Here is a 20,446-nt window from a genome sequence, read left to right as displayed (position 1 = left end):
GGCCCCAGGCCAATGTCAAGGCCTTAACCCATCCATCAGTTGTTGCCAGGGAGTTTCCACCCCAATGGGTCCCAAAGGGAGGAGATCAACTGACACTACAGGCCCAGACTGACGGAGAAGGGGCATGGCCCTAAAGAGGTGGCCAACAGCCCCCTGCCCCCTCCCAGGATGTAGGGGCTCACAACCTCCAGGAAAGAAGCTAGGCTGGTGGGTGGGTCCAGGAGGAGGTGACCTCCCAGCTCTGGCACCACTCCCAGCCCCACCCTTCCAACAGGCCAGGAGACCTGGGATCCCATGGGGCCCTACAGCTTACAGGGTGTGTGGCCTTGGGCCCTTGCTGCTCCTCTCCAAGCCTCAGCCTCCCCACCACACAATGCAGGAAGTGGTCTGGATACCCCAGGCATCCCCCCTTCAGCTCTGCTCCCTCAGTGCTAAGCCCTGCCCTCTCTCCAGTCCAGGGGTGTCACCTAGAATCTGGGCCAGATGGGGTGAGGCTTTGGCAGTTAACTGGAGGAGCCCCTGAAGCCACCCAAGTCAGAGCTGAAGAACGTATGGTGCTCACTCCTCCACCGCACATCCATTTTCCAGAAGAGTGAAACTGAGGCCCTGAGAGAAGGTCGGGGTCTGCGCCAAGACCTGAGTGTTACTGGTGGGATGGGTAAGAGCACGGGCTCTGGGGACAGAAAGACTTAAGATTAAAATGTCAGCTGCAACAGAAACTTGTTACGTGAAGTCCCTTGCCTTCTCAGCCTCAGATTCCTCATCCATAAAATGGGCAATAGTGCCTCCCTCCTACGGCTGCTGAGTTGAAATAAGAAAACGCACGTAAAGGGCTCGGCCAGTGTAGCAAACGCTTGGACAGTGGTAACTATCATGACTGTGGGTAGTATTAACACAAAGCCAAGTGGCCGGGGGAAAGGGTAGGTGGGGTCCCGACCTGGCTCATCCTCCAGACCAGGAGGGCCAGCCAAATACCTCAGAGCCCCCCAGCTGTCTCCCCTCTTCGTTAAAGGCCTCTCATTAGTGAGCCTGGGCACCTGCCCCCCCACACGTAATAAGCCTCATTAGTATCTTAGCCCCAAGCTCTGAGCCCAGAGTCTGTGCATGTGCAGACACGTGAGGGTGGGGGGCTGCGACAGGCCACCAGCCAGGAGACAGCATCCCCGCCAACCACACCCCCTGCCTGTCATCAGCAGGGCCCGTCACCACCCAGCTTGTCACCTGCCTACCTCGCACCCGCACCACCTGTCACCCACCCAACTCGTCACCCACCCAGCCCATCACCTGCACCACCTGTCACCCACCCAGCCCATCACCTGCACCACCTGTCACCCACCCAGCCTGTCACCGGAGCTGCCTGACAGGCCTCTGGGTGGGGGACAGGAGATGGGGAGGAGAAGACCACAGGGGTGTGGAGCTGGGGGCCCCAGAGACCCTGTAAGACCCCCACTTCAGCTCGGCATCCTGCAGCATCGCCATGGCAACGTCGCAGCCGCAACCACTTTCCCAAACATCCCCCCCTGCCCCCCAGGCCCTGCTCTTAGCTGAGCTGAGGCTGAGAAGAGCCTTGACTGACAGCAGAATGGGACAGGAAGGAGCTGCTCATCAGCTGGCTGGCCTTGGCCATCCCTGCCCTCTCTGGACTTGGTTACTCCATCTGCAAAATGGAGGGGCTGGAACTGGGGAGGCCCCTGTACAGCGGGTCATCCCTTCCCAGCCTGGATTTGCTGAGCCAGTGGCCAGTTAACCTGTGAAGGCTGGTGGGGGCGGGGTACAAAAGGACAGGGGGTTCTGGGTTCTTCCACACTCCTTTGCCCTGGCCCAGCTCACACAGGCTGGGCCTCTGGCCCAAACTCACATAGCAAAAGAGGAGGAGCAGGCTGGAAGGCAGAGGGGCTCTGCCACAGGACTGCCAGCTGGAGATGATGCCACAGTGGGTGACCCAAGGCTGAGTTGGCCCCCACCTCCAAGCTGCATTATTTATAAAACCCAGAGCTCCTAGCCGAGCAACAGCTGCGGTGCCGCCCCTCCAGGGGGCACAGGAAGCGGTGGAAGGGTGGTGCCTCCCCGGGGGAGCCCCCTGGGGTCCCGGGCTCCCTTCACAGCTGGCTGGGGCAGGGGCTGAGGTAGGAAAGGGGCGGCTGCGCCATCCTTCCGCTCCCAGCCCCCTCTCCTCTCCTCCAGGCAGGCAGCGATAGGATTACTTCTGCATGACTGCCCGCTCCACAAGGTTCCAGAGACCCTCCTGCCTGCAGCAATCTTTAAAATTCCTGTAGCCCGGCCTCTCTCCCTTTCTCCCCACAGTGAATGCTCCAGCTTCTACCGCAGCATGCCCGCGGCTGCCACCACCACCAGCGAGCTGGCCGGGGCCCCAGGTCCCCGGAGCCACAGGCAAAGGTAGGCCCATCCTCGGGGTGTCCCTCGGAACCCTCTGAGGCCCAGGCCCTGGCCCATCCCCTCCGGCCCCTGGTGCCCGTCCAGCCCCACAGGGCAAGGCTCAAGCTGGGGTCGGGCCTGTCAGCTGTGCCAAGGAGGACCGGCACATACGTGCAAACACACCTGGTGGGTCCTGGCGTGCCTGGCCACATCCTCTGCTGCCAAAACCTGGATGTCCCCACCTCTGCTCTAACCGCCCCCTCCCTAACCTCACTAATCCTTGCTACCCCTGGGGTGGGCAGACAGCTGGGCCAGGCCAGCGCCTGTGGCTCCCCAGGGCACAAGAAGCAGGCAAGAGATCGATCCACTGAATTTTTTAAGGCTCTAATGAGCCTGCCTCCCCAGACTTGGGGCCTGGGACACAGGCGATCTCTCAGGGACCCCTCCCTCAGCACTGCAGTTGCTTCCTCTTTCAGGTCTAGGGGGTTGGGGCACCTTTCTAGGAGACTTTCCCCCAACAAGAGAAGAGGCACGAGGGGCCCCTGGGAAAGAGATGGGATGGGGGGCTGTGAGCAATACCCAGAGGCCCCCCCAGTCTCCCCAGCCCTAATGCAGGCAGAGCTCAGCCTCTAAATCACTCCCCTCACGCTGCCCTCTGAGGCGGATTCTGTGCATCTGTAATTAGGGGGTGGAACAGATGGTGGAGATTCCGTTTAAAATCATGCATCTAGTAAAGTAACCTTCACTGTTGGAACTGACTCCCAGGGAGACCAAGCCCCAAGCCCGGATCTGGGGGTGGGGTGGGGTGGGAGGGGAAGCATATCAAGCCAGCACCTTCTCCATCTTTTTTTCCTGAAGCTCCAGACCCAATGTACCCCTCAGGTGAGCCCAAGAAGAGGGGGATTTGGCAAGCACCTGAGAATGTGCAGGCTGGGGGTAAATTCCCCTGCCCAGACACCCCCACCCCCACGCATACACGACAGAGTCAGGGCATGGCTGGGTACTCAGAGTTCTTGGCTGACACACCAGGATGACCAGGTGCCAAGAGCCCCCAAAGAGGCCCCAAACCCCCAAAGCCCAGGCCAGGGTGCCCAGAGCACAGGGTCTTGGGTGGGGCAGCTTTGAACCAGATGTACAGCCTCACTGTCCAGGAATGAAAGGCCTGGGGCAATGAGGGGGGGTGGAGATGCCTCCCCAGGCAGAGGAGGCTCTGGGAAGTGGGGGAGGACCAGGCAGCCGAGAATGAGAGAGAGCACCGAAGAGTGGGCCAGTGTGTCTGCAAGGCTGAGGCTATCTGGGGGGAGTTTGGGGGAGGGAGGCTGGGGAGGACAAGGTGGGGTGGGGGAGCGGTGATGGAGAGCGCTGAGGAGGGAGGCTGTGCTGGAACGTGTGATGGTGGGAGTGCGGCTGCAGGGTGAGGTGTGGGCGCAGGGCGGAGCTGCTCTGAGGGGTGACTGGGCTGGGGCCCTGTGTGTTTGTGTATGAGTGCGGGACTGGTGTTTGGAGAGGGGTGGGGGCTGTCCCTGGGCCCTTGGATGGCTGAGGAAAGTACTGGAGCTGGAGCTTGCTGGGGAACACACAGAGGACTGCTTGTTTGCGGAGGTGCTGGGATCTGGGGGGTGTGTGTGCGTGTGCGGGCTGCTGAGGTACGAGAAGCTGAGGGGACATTACTGTTCCAAGATGCACCGTGTCTGTGTGTTTGAGGTAAATGGTGTGGCTACAGGGGTGTCCTCTGCGTGGGTGTTGAGGCGGTGTGTGTACGTGTATGTCGCGGGGAGAGTTTGGAAAGGTGTAGGGGGCTGTATCGGTGTGTCTGGGGACGTGATGAGCTGCAGCGGAGGGAAACGCTGGGGCCGTCGGGAGAGTCTGTGGGTGTCTGGTTAGGTGCTGGGACTCTGAGAACCTGAGTGTGTGGAAGGTATTAGGGCTACAGTAGGGTCCTGGGTGTATCTGGGGAGGTGCTGGGATTGGAGGAAGAGTTGATCTGTTTCAGGATGTGGTAGAAGCCTTGTGTGTGTGTTGGGGTGTCTGGGGGTATATTGGGGGTCATAAACATCTGGGTTTTGGTTAAGTACTAGGGCTGTAATATGTGTTTGGGTGGGTAGGCATGTGGTGGTTGTGTGTTTGGGGGCGTGCTGGGGCTGTGTTTAGGGGTGCTGGAGCTGTGAGTGGGGAAGTGGTTGTGTATTTAGGAGGTACAAGGGGCTGGAGTTGGGCCCCTGTGCCCAGACAGGTGATGGGGCTGCGGGGTGAGGGCGGGTGCCCCTCTGAGGAGGTGAAGGGCAGAGTCCTGGCCTTTGCTCAGGGGCCCACCTGGGGGCTGCCCGCTAGAGCCCCTCTGCCGGTGGTGCCCGCCCACCCCCAGACCCCACGTCCGGGTGTCGAGACAGGCAGTCCATCTGTCTCTTCCTGTGCCCAGGCTGAAGGAGCAGTGCCGCCTCCTCGCTCCCTGGGGGGGCGGCAGCAGATCCCAGCCCACCCATCTGCCTTCAGATGGTCGAGGCAGGAGCCTCCACAAAGCTGCCTGGAGGGCATCCCTGTGTTTGAAGAGGCACGGGCTGGGGGGTGGGGGGAACTGCACAGCAAACAGTCCTCGTGGAGGCTCCTTTGAAAACCACTGACGCCAGGAGAGACCAAGAGGGAGGACAGGGGCGGGTATGTCTGTCCTTGTACGTCGTGCGGGTCAGCGCCCAACTGTGTGCCTTGGAGCCCCTTCTCATGTGTTCATGCCGGTGGCCTCTGTTCAAGCAGCATCCTTGCCTTGGAAAACAGCCCTCCAACCCAGGCTACGAGCTCACAGCCTCACACAGCTACCTCCTCATCCATGCACCCTGCCTACGCTACACTCACACGCAAACATCCCCCACACCTTCACATCTGCAGAACACTGCACCCTGGTACACATGCCCTCAGCCCCAGAGTCCCAGTCCTTCACATGTGTACGCCCATGGCACACACCCGCACACTGCAAAGCCAGGTACAGCCACATGCACCTGTCACATATGCATGCCTCCACACAGACATACCCGACAAGTAGCTGTCACACCCACACCCACACACTCCACACACCTTGGGGAGTGGATCTCCCTGTCACCCATATCCCACCTCATATGCACTCAGTCTCTCTCATACACATTGTAACAGACACTCACCATCCCTTATACCTGTACATACGTGCACATGTTTGTACACGTGCATACCCACTCTCACCAGCCCTCAGCTCTTTCACACCAGCCAGTTTCTCTGTGTCCAGGCCAGGCCCTGCAGGAAGGCTGCCACCGGCTGAAAGTGTCTCCTGCCTCCCTGCCCTGCCAGCTAGGTCAGAGTGGGGGGCATACCCCCCCACCATGACACCATGGCTTCCTGGGAACCCTGATCTTCCCCTCCAGAGAGAAAGAGTCCTCTCTCGGCTCTGGGGTGACTGCCACTGTTGTGTGAGAGTGTGACTGTGTATGTGTGTGTATCAACATGTTTTGAGAAGCCACGATGAGGCCTGTGTGTCACTGCCTGTATGGGTAAGAAAGCATAGGGACAGGTTCACTGGTTATGTTTGTGAGATTCAAGATGAGTGTGAGAGCAGAGACATGTATGCCACAAAATGTGTATTTGTGAGTGTGTGTGAGGCCAGGCCCCTGTGGACAGGTGTGAGTATGGGGGTTGCACTTACACAGGGAGACACACGGTGAGTGTGAGTGGGGAGTGAGTGGGAAGTATTCTGGGATATTTTCTGAGACAAGAGGTATGTACATTTGTGAGTAGGGGTCAGGGCTAGGAGAGGCACCCTCCGCAACTCCCTCCCCCTACAAAGAGATCAGGGGAAAGGGGTCTCTAGGATCTGGGGGGAGTGTGTGTGTGTGTGTGTGTATATGTGTCTTCCTCTCTCTCTTTCTCCCTGACCTCTTTAGCAGCTGGAAACTGAGCCAGGGGTGGAAGGAATGGAGACTTGGCTGGCCTGGGGGTTTGGGGAGGGAAGCAGGAGAAAACACCTTCCAGATTCTCATCAAATCCTTGTTTGTGGTTTGTAGCCTTCAGTCTCTCCTCTCTCTTTCTCTCAGTCTGGGTATCCCCCTTTCTTTATCTCTTCCTGCCCCTCCCTCTCTCCCCCTTATCTCTCCTTCTCCCATCTCAGTCACCTTGTCTCCCCCCTTGGATCTCCCTGTCTCCAAGTCTCTGTCTCTGTCTGTCTGTTACTCTCTTCCCAGGCCCTTCCATTTTTCTGACTCCTGTCTCTGCCAGCACCTCTGTATGTCCGTCTCTCCCAGCCCTGGTCCATCTGTCTGTCTCTCTCCGTCTGCCTGTGCGTGGGTGTCTCTGTCCATCTGCTCCGCCACCCATCTGTCTGGTTGTCTGTGCTAGTCCTTCTAAGGGTGCCCACTCGCTCACCAAGACACCCTCCCCCAGGTCAGCAAAGGCCTCTCCTGGCTCAGGGGGTGGGGAGGGGGTGCAGAGCTGCAGCTTCTGGAAGCTTCAGTAGCAGCTGGCTGAGCTGGGAGTTCGGGGCCAGCCAGCTGCAGAAGTGGCCCCTCCCCTGGGCTCCCAAGCCAAGGACCCCAGAGCAGAGAGAGGAGAAAGCAGGGCCTCACTGCAGCTGAGTCTGTGTGTGCGCGCGTAGGGGGAGGCAGGGGGCCTCACTTTGCCTTCACTTCACCGTTCCCCCCAAAGCCAGGCCCTGTAGGAGAGGAAGCTTCAGTGCCCACCTCCCTCATCCCCTCACCAATGGAAGAGATGCTGGGGATCCAGGAGGGAAGGGCTGGGGGATGCCAGGCCTTGGACGAAGCCATAGCTTCCTGTCAGATGGGTGGGAGGGGGGCTCCTTCCCTCCTACCTCCCAGGCAGTCCCTGGGGATCCCTCCAGTGCTGGTCCCAGCTCCGGACACGAGGGGCCCCATAGGCAGTTCTCACCAGCTCCCACAGGGACCATTCCTACCTCCCAGCTGCCCCAGAACCTCTGACCCACAGGGATAAGGCGGAGGGGGGTGGATCACAAGGGTGTCTCCTCCCTCCCCAAATGGAGGTTGGCTCTGGACATCTGGAGTTCGTGGCCCTGTCTACGCCCTGGCCATCCTGAGAGGCCCCAGGCAGTCCACCTACCATTGCCAGCCCGGCACCACACACACACACACTGCACCCCAGCACTCGTGGCCCACCACCGCCACTCCCTGGCCCAGCAACTCTGAGGGCTCAAGAGAAGCCCTACCGCGAAGACCTGCACCCTACACTGACTGGTGGCAGCCTCCAGCAGGGCCCCCGGCACAAAGCCAGCAGCTGGAGGAAGTACCCCCAACACTTCCCAGGAAGCTCTGTTCCTCCCTCTCTAAGAAGAGCTCACAGTCCAAATCCCACAATAGATGGGGAAACTGAGGAAGGGATGGGATGACACAGTCAATCATTCTTCCTGAGACCCTGGGGTGGGATCATAAACGAGGAATAGGAAATGAAAAGGACGCCGGGAATGAAAAGGACGCCGCAGGGGCAAGAATCTGGCTCTTTCCTGACCTGCCACGGGCAAAGTCCATGCTGGCTGCACAGCCCTGCACAGCCCTACCGCTGGGCCAGGGCCAGGGGCTGGCTCCCTCCCTCTAGAGCTCTCCTTGCCCCTGGCTGGGCTCCCTCCCTCTCCTCACTTCTGAGCAGCCCTCCCTACCCTCTCCCTCCCAGCTCTGGCTCTCCCATCCTCAGCTCTTGGAAGCCTGACTCACTGTTTCCCCTCCTCTCTCCCCTCCCTCCCTCTCTCCCGGCAGCGGCGCCTCCCCCTCCCCTGGGGGGGCTCTGGCCACAAGGGTGCCCGCCTGCTCCTCTCCCCAGGCTCTGGCCCCCTCCGCACCCAGGAGGCCCCCTGCAGCTGTTCCAGCTCTCTAACTACAGAGAGGTGGACGGAAAGAGCCTAGGTCCCAGGCAAGCAAGGGGAGGGGGCCCCTCTAGACTGGATTTCCTCCTGTCAAACAAGGTGGGGGGGGAGCCAACCGGATGACACCCCTGGTGTCTCTAACAGTCCTAATGTTCCCCGCTTTTAAAAGCCCGGTGCCTCCTGACAGAGCGCCCACAACCTGTGGGGTGCTGTACCTGCCTCAGGCTCCGCCCCCAGGTCCAAAGAAGAGGTCGGCTCTGTTCCCAGACATTTGGGGAGTGGGGAGACGCTGCCCTGGGGCAGGAAAATTAGTCAAGTGACCCCTGGAATCCCCCTGTCTCCCCGTTCTCCCTCCTCCTGTGGGAGAGCTTCCTTCTCTCTCTCTCCCACCTGTCCTCCTCCCTTTTCCCAGAGACGTTTGCTTGTCTCTCCTTCAGATACTATCCTAGCAGCAATTGATCTTGGGTGAGAGGCTCTCAGTGCCCGCTCATTTTGGGCTGTGGGGTGGGGAGTGGCACATGCCTAGGCCTTCTTGGTCCCCTGGATGCCATCTCCAGGGGCTGTGATCCTGGCTCTTCTCCTTGACCGTTTTCTCTCTCACCCCCTCATCACTGGCTTCTGTCACCATCTTTTCCTCTTTCCACCTCACATCGGGCTCTCTGGGTCTCTTTCCTCCCCACCTCCCCCAGCTCTCTCCCTGGGGGGCCCATCTGCTGACATTAGCAACAATGTTACCGTTGCTCCCCCCCTTCAGTTCCCAGCTCCACCCTATCCTGGCTTCCCCCTCCCCGGCTCTGTCCCGAGAGACCCAGGGGACCCAGAGGCAGAGCTGGGCTCCATCCCATAATGGTGAGTCTGCTTGACCTCACTAATCACACCAGAAGTGCCTGGGCATCTGGTATGAAGGCATGGCACCCTGTGGTCTTGGGTGGCTGGCCTGAGGCACAGAGCTCTGTATTCCACAAACCAAAAAAAAAAAAAAGAAGTTGACTTGGGGTGGGGCAGAGCAGAGAAGAGGGGAAGTGAGGGGGATCAGGTTTGCCTGGAGGAAGCCCCTGTCCAATGGGGAACAGAGGCAAGAGGAGGTAGTGGCTCGAGCCAGCGCTCCAGGCTGATAGAGAACAAGCAATGTCCCTCTGGGGCTCTGCCGGTCCAGATCAGCCCCCCCTAAAAAAAAGGTCTTCTGCCAGGGACAGTTTGCCCTCCAAGCCTCCAGCACAGCCACACCAAGCAGGTAAAGATCCCGCGTCTCTGTCTCTTAATCTCCTTTAGAATCCAAATCCATCCTCCCTACAGTACACCTCTACTTAGCTCAGCAGGGGGTTCCATAAGCCTCCTTGCCCCAATCTAACCAGGTGGAATGGGAGGGGACAAAGCCCCCCAGCTCCCAAGCCCCCTCACCAAAGGCCCCATCAAGGGCTGGGGAGCAATGCAAAACAATCCTGGAACCCACGCACCTTCAAACTGAGAAGCAACCCTGTCCATCCACAGCACCTCGGGGTGCTGGGGCTCCCTGCCCCCACGACCCTGTTCCAGAACCCCCAGCCCAGCAACCATAATAAACAGCAAGCTCTTTTTCTTTATGACACCAAATTCCTCCAAGCCGAACAGCTCCTTCCATCACTACCTCAGCCATAGATCACATTAAAAACTCAACAGAGGGCAACTTAAACACATCACATTTGTTTCTCTCTATATTATTTCAATAGTAACGGCATTAAAAATGGATTTTACTACACAAAATAAATATCAACACGTGGGCCAGGAGCCCAGGCAGGGGGAGAGAGCCCACCAGGAGAAGGTCCCTGAGGGCTTGGGCACAGCTTAGGCACTGACCAAGGAGGTGGCTGAGAGGACAGACTACACCTGGGGTGGGGTGGGGTGTGGGGGGAATGCCTGGGGAGGGGGCAATGCCCGCCCACCTGGGCACCTGCCCCAATGCCAGACCAAGAGGGACAAGAGTCACTGGTTTGAACTGGTCCCCCAAAGCTCATGCCCTCACTGATCTTTGCAATCTCTGGAGGGTAGGAGCTCTGGGGCAAGAAGTTCACTAGTCTCTAGGGGTTATTCCAACTATTGACACAGCAGAAGAAAAAAATGAATTCAACTTACTATCCAGTTTGATTTTCCATTACTATAAAAATATACATCTGCTCAAAGGAGGGAGATGGCAAGCTGCAGGCACATGCCACCTGGGGGGTCCCCCTGCAGCTCACCACCACAACCCAGCCTGCCCCTCCAGGCGGCAGGGGTGGGGGCTGTGTGTGGGTGGGGGACGACCAACTGGTAATCTGTCACCTACAGCCCCAGCTCACACAGCTACACACACCGGGCCACACGGAACAGGAACAAGCCAACAATAGAAACACCCCAAGTGCTCCTGGCAGGACTCTGCCCAGGCCCGGGCGCATGCCCCCGCCCTGCTGGCGGCAGCAGCGGACAAAATGTGGCCACCCTGACCCGGAGGCAAACTTGTCCTCACATCCTGAGCTCTGCACAGGGAACTGGGGCCAAGTCCCGCCTGACACCAGCTGGTCCGGCGGGAAACGCCTGCCCAGCCAGACAGCCACAGGCCCCCCAAGGGTCCCTCCTTGTGCTCAGGGGTCAGGCTGGTGCAGCCTGGCCCTACCTCCCAGGGTGACGCCTGGGCCCAAATTCAGCTGGCCCTGCCAGTCAGGCACTGGTGCAGAACGGAGGGCACCAGGCTCAGCCCCGCCCAGCCCCAGGGCCCCCAAGCTAGGAGGGAGGGGGGACTCCCCACCCCTCCACATCCGGCCCTGGCCCCCAGGGTCTGCGGTAGAGAATTCCCACCCCCGCTTCTCTCTCCCTCCCTCCTCCCTCTCAGTGCCCGCTGCCCGTCTCAGGGACGGCCCCAGCTCCCGCCTCAGGCCAGCAAGGCCCACATCCTTCCTCCCTCAGCTGGCCCCTTCGCCTGGCAGGAGGCTGGGGCGTCAGGCTGCTGGGGAACCCCTCCAGCTCCCATCAGTCTTCACCCCAGCCCCCAAACTCTGGGTTGCTGTCCCTTTTCCTGTAGAACAGGAAACAAGGTTATTTCCTAGACTCAGAGCCAGCTCTCTGCCCCTCTGGCTCTGCCTGGGGACCAGGACCCAGCAGGGTAATGCACCCTTAGCCAGAAAGCAGAGGGATTCTGCAATTCACCCCCAGCTACCGGCCCAGGGGGCTGACAGCAGTCACTCAGCACCCCACCCCCTGGGGAAGAGGGGGCCCGATTCAATCAGAGCCTCAGAGGAAACGCATTGATAGGCGATTATTTATTTATTTATGCAAAAGTGAGCCGACTTTGCTCGCCAGGTAACCGGGCACGCGGCCCAACCCCTACGGCCCTGGCCGCCCCCAAATCCCTCCTCCGCCCCACACCCGCTCCTGGTCATTAGGTCCCCGCCTCTCAACTCCCAGAGCACCAGCAGAACCTTGGGATTTGGGGGTTGAAGGGGAGGGGCTCCTCCCTCCGCAGTCTCCCCTTTTCCCAGGGCCGTTCCTAAAATCCAGCCTTGTTCTCCGGTCCCACGGTCCCCCCATTCACCCACCCCCGCCACATTCTCAGCAAGCTGGAGAGCAAACTGCAGTTTTAAATCCAAAGACGGAGGGAGGGGGAAGGAGGAGGGGGCACGCGGCAGCGCTGGGCGCGCACCTCGCCCCCGAGCCGGGGGAGCCGCGGGGCGGCCAGGAAACCCGAGAACCCCCACCCCCCGCGCCCCCTTCTCGTCCACCTCCCCCTCCCCCTTCCCGGCGCTGCCTGCCAGGCTTCGAGCCGAGCCTAGCCGAGCCGCGGGCCCCGGTGGAAACAAAGACCGATTGCACCGCGGGCACCGCAGCCACGGGGTCCGGCGGACCGGACCCGGGCGCGCGGAGGGAGCGCAGAGCACCCCCGGTGCGCTGCACAAAACAGCCCGGGCGGCCCGTCCCCAGCGGGGTTCTAGGGCTGGGGAGGAGGCGCCACTCACCGGAGTGCTGGGCTGCCGGCTCCGTTGGTCCGAGCCAGGCGAGGGGCTTTGGGGGGCGTCTGTCTTCCGGCCGCGGCAGCGACGCGGGCGCTCGGCAGCTTCGTCGCTAACCCTAAAATCGAGATCATATTTCCCTTTGAGTCCTAACACTATGATAATATAATCTCAGTTATGGTATAAAGCAGGTAACTGATTTGAGAAGGATACTGAGTTTGAGGACATATTGACTGATTCATTCCACAAATACTTTACTAAGGGACTATGCTAAGGGCCTGGGATCCCATGAAACAAAATGCCAGCAGAAGTGAATCTCTTTAATGAAACAAAGTATGTGGAAGACAAATCATTAAATGCTTACTTACAGTAAAGCATGCAATGTATCCTGAAATAGTATATATAAATGACTATACGTCCAGGGCTTGCCCCAAGAGCAAGTCTTCTCTAAATGGATTATTTTCTTTTCTCTTTCTTTACCTTGTCTTCCCCACTTATACCTCTACTCTCTGCTTCAGTGAAAGATATTTCTCCTTTCCACTTCTGGCTGAAAAAAAAAAACAAGTCTCAGGTGTCAATTTACTATGTAACTGTGGGTCCCTCTCTGTATTACAAAACAAGACTCAGGGGCCAGTGAGTCCTGATATCATGACCTCCAAAAGGGTCACAAGGGATCTCCGAAAATTTCAATAGTTCTAGAGTCTTTTCTACATCTTTTCCAATGATTCAGGTACGGAGGTTTCTATATCTTGGGCCTAGAATTCCTTCTACTGAGTGGCGAGTCGATGTGGTCTTAGTGCTTATATCCTATAAGTTCTTTTAATTAGTGTCTTTTAGCCTCCCAAAGTGTTTACACACACACACATATATATATATATATATGACTGGCCACCATCTAAAATGAAAAAAATAATTTACATTGCTACTTATCCTCATTGACTTGCCCATTTAAGAAGCAGAACTACACTGTCAGAGCATCCACTTTTGTAATACCTTAGCCATAGTATTTTAACATATATAGTAGTTCTCAATATTTACAGTGTATTGGAAGCACCATATTAGTCAGGGTACTCCAGAGAAACAGAACCAATAGGAGATATATAATAAATATAATGTAATGTATGTAATTGCTTTAACATATGTAATAGGTATTAAACATATTAAATATTAAATATATTGTATATGAAATATAAGCTGGAAACTAGGAAATCCAGGGGTGTAGTTTGCAGAACTGACGTAAGCCACAGTCAGAGGGCAGGGGATCAGATCAAACACTCAGGCAGAGAGAGCAAATTCTCCTTTCCTCTGACTTTTTATTCTTTTGGGGCCCTCAAGAGATTGGATGAGGCCCACCTACACTGGGGAGGGAAATCTGCTTTACTCCATCTACCAATTCAAATGCTAATCTCATCTGGGAACACCCTCACAGACCCATCCAGAAATAATGTTTAGAAAAATATCTGTGTATCTCAGGATATAGTTGAGTTGACACTTAAAAATTAACCATTACATTCTGCAAACCTTAAAATATACCAATGCCTCAGTCCAACCCCCAGAAATTCATTTTTAATTGGTATAAATTACAGGCTGGGCTTTAAGATTATCAAAAGCTCCCCGGGAGATTTTAATGAATCACCAAAAGTTAAGAACCATTAACATCATAGAACATTCCTTTCTTGATGAGAAATCAAAATGCTTCTCACTTTTAGTGTTGATGCCCTGGGAGAGATATTATCTACCTCTGTAAGGTGCCTTCAGAGTATCCCACTGTACCCCATGTAGTCAGTATTTTCAAACAGGCCACTGCAAACATGTGCCTCCAAGTCTGGTAAAAGTCAGTCCAAATATTTTTCCCCAATATGGTAGTAGATGGGCGGAATTTCTTTTATGATCACCACGTTGTATGGTAGGCATAATTATTCCCATGTAGAGGGTGAACTGAGATTCAGAGAAAAATAGGGGTGCATATTGCCACAAAGCTAGCAAATGTAAAAAATTAGGAAAAGGTCAAGTTTTCTGATCCGAGTTAAATAAGTAGTAGGTATCATTATTTTATTTATTCCACAGATACTACTGTCAGGGGTGAGTAGAAAAAAAGCAAATGAATAAAAATGTAGTCAGCCTATGAACGGGAAGATTAGCTAGCATCCTTCACACAAAAGACCTGATACGTATTCGGCCACTAGAGAGGTTTAGTCAGCTGTATTTACAGTCCCATAAATGGAAAGAAGCATCATGACAAAAGGAAATTCTATGAATCCAGGAAAAAACACATCAAATTAAATAAATAATTCACAGGCAGAGCAAAGGTTACAGAGTTGGCTCTGATAACAAAGTATCTAAAATAAGTGGTGATGTGTTTCTCCAACCACACAGGCTGCCAGTCCAGGTGCAAAGGAAAATAAATAAAACTATTATAGATCTAGTAAAAGTTAAACAGACAATAAAAACCAACAATGGGGATGAATTTTAAGTTGGTGATTCTTTGAACAATACTCAAGAGATTTCATTTGCTCTGTTAACACAATGTCAAGTCCATTTTAAAAATAAAAGAACATTTTTCTGCTTGCTAGAGTTTAGACATAAATCCTCAAACTGTATTAAATCAAGGTGCTTCTAGAATCAGAGCTAAAGATCATCAAGGATTATTAAAGAACTATAGTCACTCCCTCATTTTACAGGTGAGAAAACCAAGGTGGTAAATGTGTGATGGGCTTAAAGTCCACATGATTCCCATCAGTGGCCAAGACAAGATTAGAGTGCAGGTCTCCCATTTCCTCTTCACTTAATTATTCATCATTCTTTAGTCATTTTGAGCACAACTAGTGCACTGCTGTTTGAAACCTGACCTTTCCAATGGCAGTCAAAATGCCATACTTTAATAGTGCTTCCACTGTCTTTGATCAGAATATTAAATAACTGGCAATCACGTTCTGAGCTTCTTTCCAGATGAATTATACGTTAAGCTCTATTTCAATATTGATTTGTAATATACTTTAAAGCATGTTGATCTTCCTCTGGTCTCTTCTTACAGTTCTGAGCTACATGAACGCTAGAGTTCCTAAAATTTGTGATTTTCTGAATGGCCATCTCTACTATGTCCACCAACCCAACAACAGTCACTGCTTGTTGCTAGACAGAAAAAAAAAGTTAATAAATTTACAAATGAAATCCTGTGTTCGTTTTTTTTAATGAAAAACAGAAACCTATTTCATTTAGAATCTAAACCCTAGAAGCATACACAGGGCTTAAAGAAATGTATGATTCTTCTATGGAATATTGGAGAATTCTTGTTTAATCAATGGAAGCACATCGTTAGTTTACTCAGGTCCCTAAAAAGGCGGAGGACCTCACTTAAAAGAAACAAGTGACTATCTTAGTTAATGTAAATAGAAATGCATTTCCAGCTTATTTATGGTTGTTCATTTCTATACCATACAGTGGTCTGTTTCTCAGGATATCAGTATAAAAGGCAAACTGATAGGTGAGAAGGGTAAGTGGTATAATAAAAAAGTTAAAAGCATGGGCTACATGACATGGACAAGTTACTCAGCCTTTCTAATCTTCCATATGCACATCTATAAAACAGGGAATAAAACATATTACAAAGAGATATGCTTCTCCTCCCACCATGCTTTGGCCTTCACATGTTTGGGAGGCATAGGAGATCCAGTGCCTTTCCCCTCCATCCTATTCTTGGAAGAGGAATTGTTAATGTTATTGGTCAGTAACCAGAACATCTATGGAGCAATGGGTAGAATTATTACATTTGAAAGGGACAAACGTGTCACATGGTTCTGTCCCAGTAGCTCAGCTTATGATTCACAGAATAAGGCATGTTAGCTTAAGCATGTCCCATGACCTAGTCATCTGTGATTTGGGGGCGAGAGAGAGAGAAGGAAAGCCTCAATTAGAATTCCAAAATGAAGTAACAGCGACTAGCTCACTAGTAATAAATAATACTTTGGTCTTTTCTGATGATCGTTTCCTGTGTATGGATCCCTTGGCAGGAAACTTAACCACCCACTTCAGAGGTCTGTTATGAAGTCGGATATGGTATAAAAAGTGCACAGTGCAGTGCCTCATATGCAATAAGCTGTCAAAGAATATTATCTAGATGACCTTGGATTTGCACTTAAATGTTTGTTATTAAATCAGTTTGCATGGGACTAGTATCCAGAGCCTCAGGATAAAGTAGATTCATGTGAGTTAATAAATGAAAAGCTCTCTGAAATTCTAGATGGCAGGTCTTGCTAACTCAGGTTTGTGGAAGCTGGTGGCTGGGCGTTCCCTCAGGACACGTGTTTTGATGGAATGAGGACTCAGGGTGTAGAAACCAGCTTGGCAGTGGATGGTAAACCACTGCCCAGCACATGCTGCCTCCTGTTAAACAGAAGGCTCTCATGCAAATTGCTTTCTGAATCGTTAGCTGTCGGCAAACCTCATCTCTCCTCCTGCAGCTGTTCTTTCTGATTTTGCCTGCAAACTTTTCATATTGGGCAGGCTCCCAAGCCAAACAAGTTGTCCCTCTGCAGGCTTTGTTCCTGGGGGCGAGAAGTGAACCTCACAGATAAGTCAAAGTAAGGATGCACCATGGACTAATACACACTGAAGGAACAGACTCCTTTAAGCTAAGGTGATGAATGCCTTTGAAAGTAATTTTCATGCAGCTTCCTGTGAGAATGTCAGCCAGGCTCCAGAAGTTATATGCTGCAATTTTAAAATTATCTGCCTCTGTAGACTTTTAAAGCTTCTATCAGCTAAGAAGTATCTTTTTTAAAAAAGAAAATATTTTTATACAATTTTAAAGACTACTTTCCATTTATTACAAAATATTGACTATATTCCCCCTGTTGTATAATACATCCTGGAGCCTACTTTACACCCAATAGTTTGTACTTCCCACTCCCCAATTCCAACTCTTAAATTGCCTTTCCCCCCTCCCCCACTGGCAATTACTAGTTTGTTCTCTATATCTGTGAGTCTGCTTCTTTTATGTTATATTCACTAGTTTGTTTTATTTCTTAGATTCCACATATAAGCGGTATCATACAGTATTTACCTTTCTCTGTCTGACTTGTTTCTCTTAGAATAATGCCCTCCAAGTCCATCCATGTTGCTGCAAATGGCAAAATTAATTTCATTCTTTTTTATGGCTGAGTAGTATTTATATATATATATGTATGCAAATATATAAATTTAAATTATATATATTACTATATATATATATATATAAAATCTTCTTTATCCATTGATCTGTTGATGGACACTCAGGTTGTTTCCACGTCTTGGCAATCGTAAATAACGCCGCTATGATGCTACGAACATTGGGGTGCATGTATCTTTTTGAATTATAGTTTTGTCTGGATATATGCCCAGGAGTGGGATTGCTGGATCATATGGTAATTCTATTTTTAGCTTTTGAGGGACCTCCATACTGTTTTCCACAGTGGCTGTACCAATTTATTACATTCCCACCAGAGGAATGTGTGGGAAATCCCTGTACCTTGTGCTCAATTTTACTGTGAACCTAAAACTTAATTAATTAATTAATTCCCAGCAGCATCAGCAAATAAGACCATGCATTTTTTTAAAAATCTTTTTTTAAGGCATCGTAAATATTTGCTGAATAAAATGAGAAACTCTATCTCGATTGGGTGGATTAAATCAGCAGAAACTAAGCTTCACCTGTGATTTTAGCACCTGAACTGGTTGAGAAATTCAAAGCAGGACAGGCACAAGTCCTCTCTGAACAAGGTAAGGTACAAGAAAAGGAAGGATGGATGTTGTAGGCAAATCATAACACTCTATCATGGCTAAATATAATATCAGGAATTAAATAACTTGAAATCATATAAAAGTTTCCTTTATTCGTATGCCCCCTCCCGCATAAAGTGGAAGGTGAGCACAAATGTAAATCAAGCAGGCAGAGGCTCCCACTATCTTATATATGAAATCAAAATTTTAAAGTGTTTTCTTCAGAATCCCTTTTGCCTGGGTGCAGAAGGAAAAGTAGCTGATCAGTGCACCCAAAGGTAAAATGAAAAATAGTAAAAGAAAGTTTTTCTACATTTTTGAATTTAAAATCTGAAATATATTTAACATTCTTATTTATACCCATGTACCTGAAAAACCAAAATTAAAATTAAATTGTATTAGAGCAGAGGAGCAAAAATTTCCAGCCAATCCAAAGGTTAAGTGGTGCCTGATACACTGTTTGAATAAAGTTACGAATCCATATCCAGACTCAGCTAGAAAATTAAAGCGTGCTGTGATCACTCGGTACGAAGAGGGGTCATGGCAATTGATTTTACTTATACACACTTTCATACATAATAATTTATCAAATTTGTCCTATGCCACTTTCCATGCTTATTTAATCCTCATTTAATCTCTACCAAATGAATACTGTGAAACATGTTTAATCATTACTCCCATTTCCAAGATGTGGAAACTGAGGCAGGAAGTAAGGTACATCAAAATTCAGAAAGTTTGTCACTCCAAATATATCCAGGTCTAGCTCTTTAACCTGTATAATAGTCTTTTTCTCTTTTCCTTGCCATGTGAACGTTTCATCTTCTCCCACTGTCAAATTCAAGTTTTAACTCTAACCTCTCTTGACCTCCGCTATCCACTGAAGGATGCCTTCTGGCTTCCTAGAAAAGCTTCACCATTCTTAGCAGAGTACTTGAGATCTAGCAGGTGCTTTGTTAAGTGAATGAGTTAATAAACATATAAGAGAGCATTCAAATTGCCATTTAAGGGATGGAGAAACAGGCTCTGAAAGATTAAGTAACTTCCTTCATGTAAGGGGTCAAGCTGGAATTCAGATTCTAAAGCCCAAGTGATCATCCTCAGAAAAATCTAAGTTATCTTCATTGGGATAGAATATGCTCAGTCTATATCCCTCACTAGACTCTAAGGAACAAGAAGGTAGTACTAGGTACCTAATGCACTTCATTTTGGGTAAATTTTTCATTTATGCAAAAATACGTGTGTAAAGATAGACTAAAGCCTTAAGCTTTCCCTGCTGGATTCCCTGCTCAACTGTGAGTACTCCTGTGATGAAAACTCGCCTAACACACTGAATGACCTCGACCAAGCAGCTTTCCTTTACAGCCTCCATTTTCTTTTCTGTAAAATACTGTTGACAGGACATGTTCCACCTGCCTCACAGAAATGCGTTTATAAAGCACTTTGGAAAGCATGAAGCTTTCTTCAAAAGCAAGCAAGTATTTTAAATGTCATTATTATAGGACTCCTTAAAAGGAGCCTTTTATGGTGGAAAGAAACCTTAGCTTATCAATTGTGCAACTCAACCACAGAAAATTTAAGGCGGAAAATGCATGACACAATAATAATTCCAAATAAATCCTTCTAATAGTTAAGTAAAGAGAAGTCAAAATTCTTCTCTGGACTATTTTGATTTCATACAAAGGGCATCCCTTTAGAAGTTATGGAAGTTCAGATACAGAGCCTCAAACTCTAGATTGCAATGCGACATTTGTTTCTGAACTTCTGCTGCCAGTCTTGCTAACAGTTCACTTGCAATGTAATATATTACTGCATTTCATTTCTAGGCAAGAACATTATTTACTCACAGGAGAAATACTTTCCTGAGGAAAGACTGTCTTTGGAAACTTTCAAGGACATCTGAGAAATGCTTCAGCCCAAGCCACAAAATTATGAGCATGCTTTTGTGCCTCTCTGTTCCCAGGGCACCATTTTTAGAAATCTTTCATTTAAGTTTATTGCAAGCATCCATCTTCCCTTTCCAGAAAAACTAGCAATTAACACAACTTCATTGATTTCCAGTTTTTCTAGGTGTCCTTTCATAATGCATATATTGTAAGCAGTTCACATCATCATTTTCATCGCTTTCAACATGTTCCATGTTGTCTCCCTACCTGAATTGTGACTTTTTGTATGGAAAGTTTATCACTTGCATCTTACTTTGAATAAATCTGAAATCAACATTCAGTACTATTTAATTATTTTTATTTTCTTCAGTATGTTTCTAACTTAGCAAACTATGGGTAAAAATGCCATGTAACAATATGTAATATTTACATAGAGCCCATGTAGTGAACATAGTCCTAAACTCTTACCAAATCCTCACCAGACCCTATAAAGTAGGTACTATTAACCCTGTCATTTGATAGATGAGAAAACTGATGCATAAACTGGTTAAGTAACCTGTCTGAGGTCAGAAAGCTAGTGATTACTTTCCCCATCACCGCCATTGTTTAGTTAATGAGTCCTT

At 50.9% G+C, this 20,446-nt stretch overlaps 1 protein-coding gene across 1 annotated transcript in view; it reads right to left on the bottom strand.

Moving 5' to 3' along the window:
• The window catches only part of LOC309835247 (uncharacterized protein), a gene marked incomplete at its 5' end in the record, with an annotated part of 88,889 nt that overhangs the window by 16,243 nt on the left and 52,200 nt on the right, over nt 1-20,446 (bottom strand). Inside the window, one exon of the mRNA XM_082674662.1 lies at nt 12,190-12,301. Within this exon, the coding sequence (XP_082530788.1) occupies nt 12,190-12,301 (112 nt within the window). The remainder of the gene's footprint in view (nt 1-12,189; nt 12,302-20,446) is intronic.

This window comes from Grampus griseus, assembly GCF_964374135.1.
Source record: "Grampus griseus genome assembly, chromosome: 17".
NCBI lineage: Eukaryota > Metazoa > Chordata > Mammalia > Artiodactyla > Delphinidae > Grampus > Grampus griseus.
The sequence above is the reverse complement of the archived record's forward strand: the minus strand, read 5'-3'. Positions and strand labels throughout refer to the sequence as shown.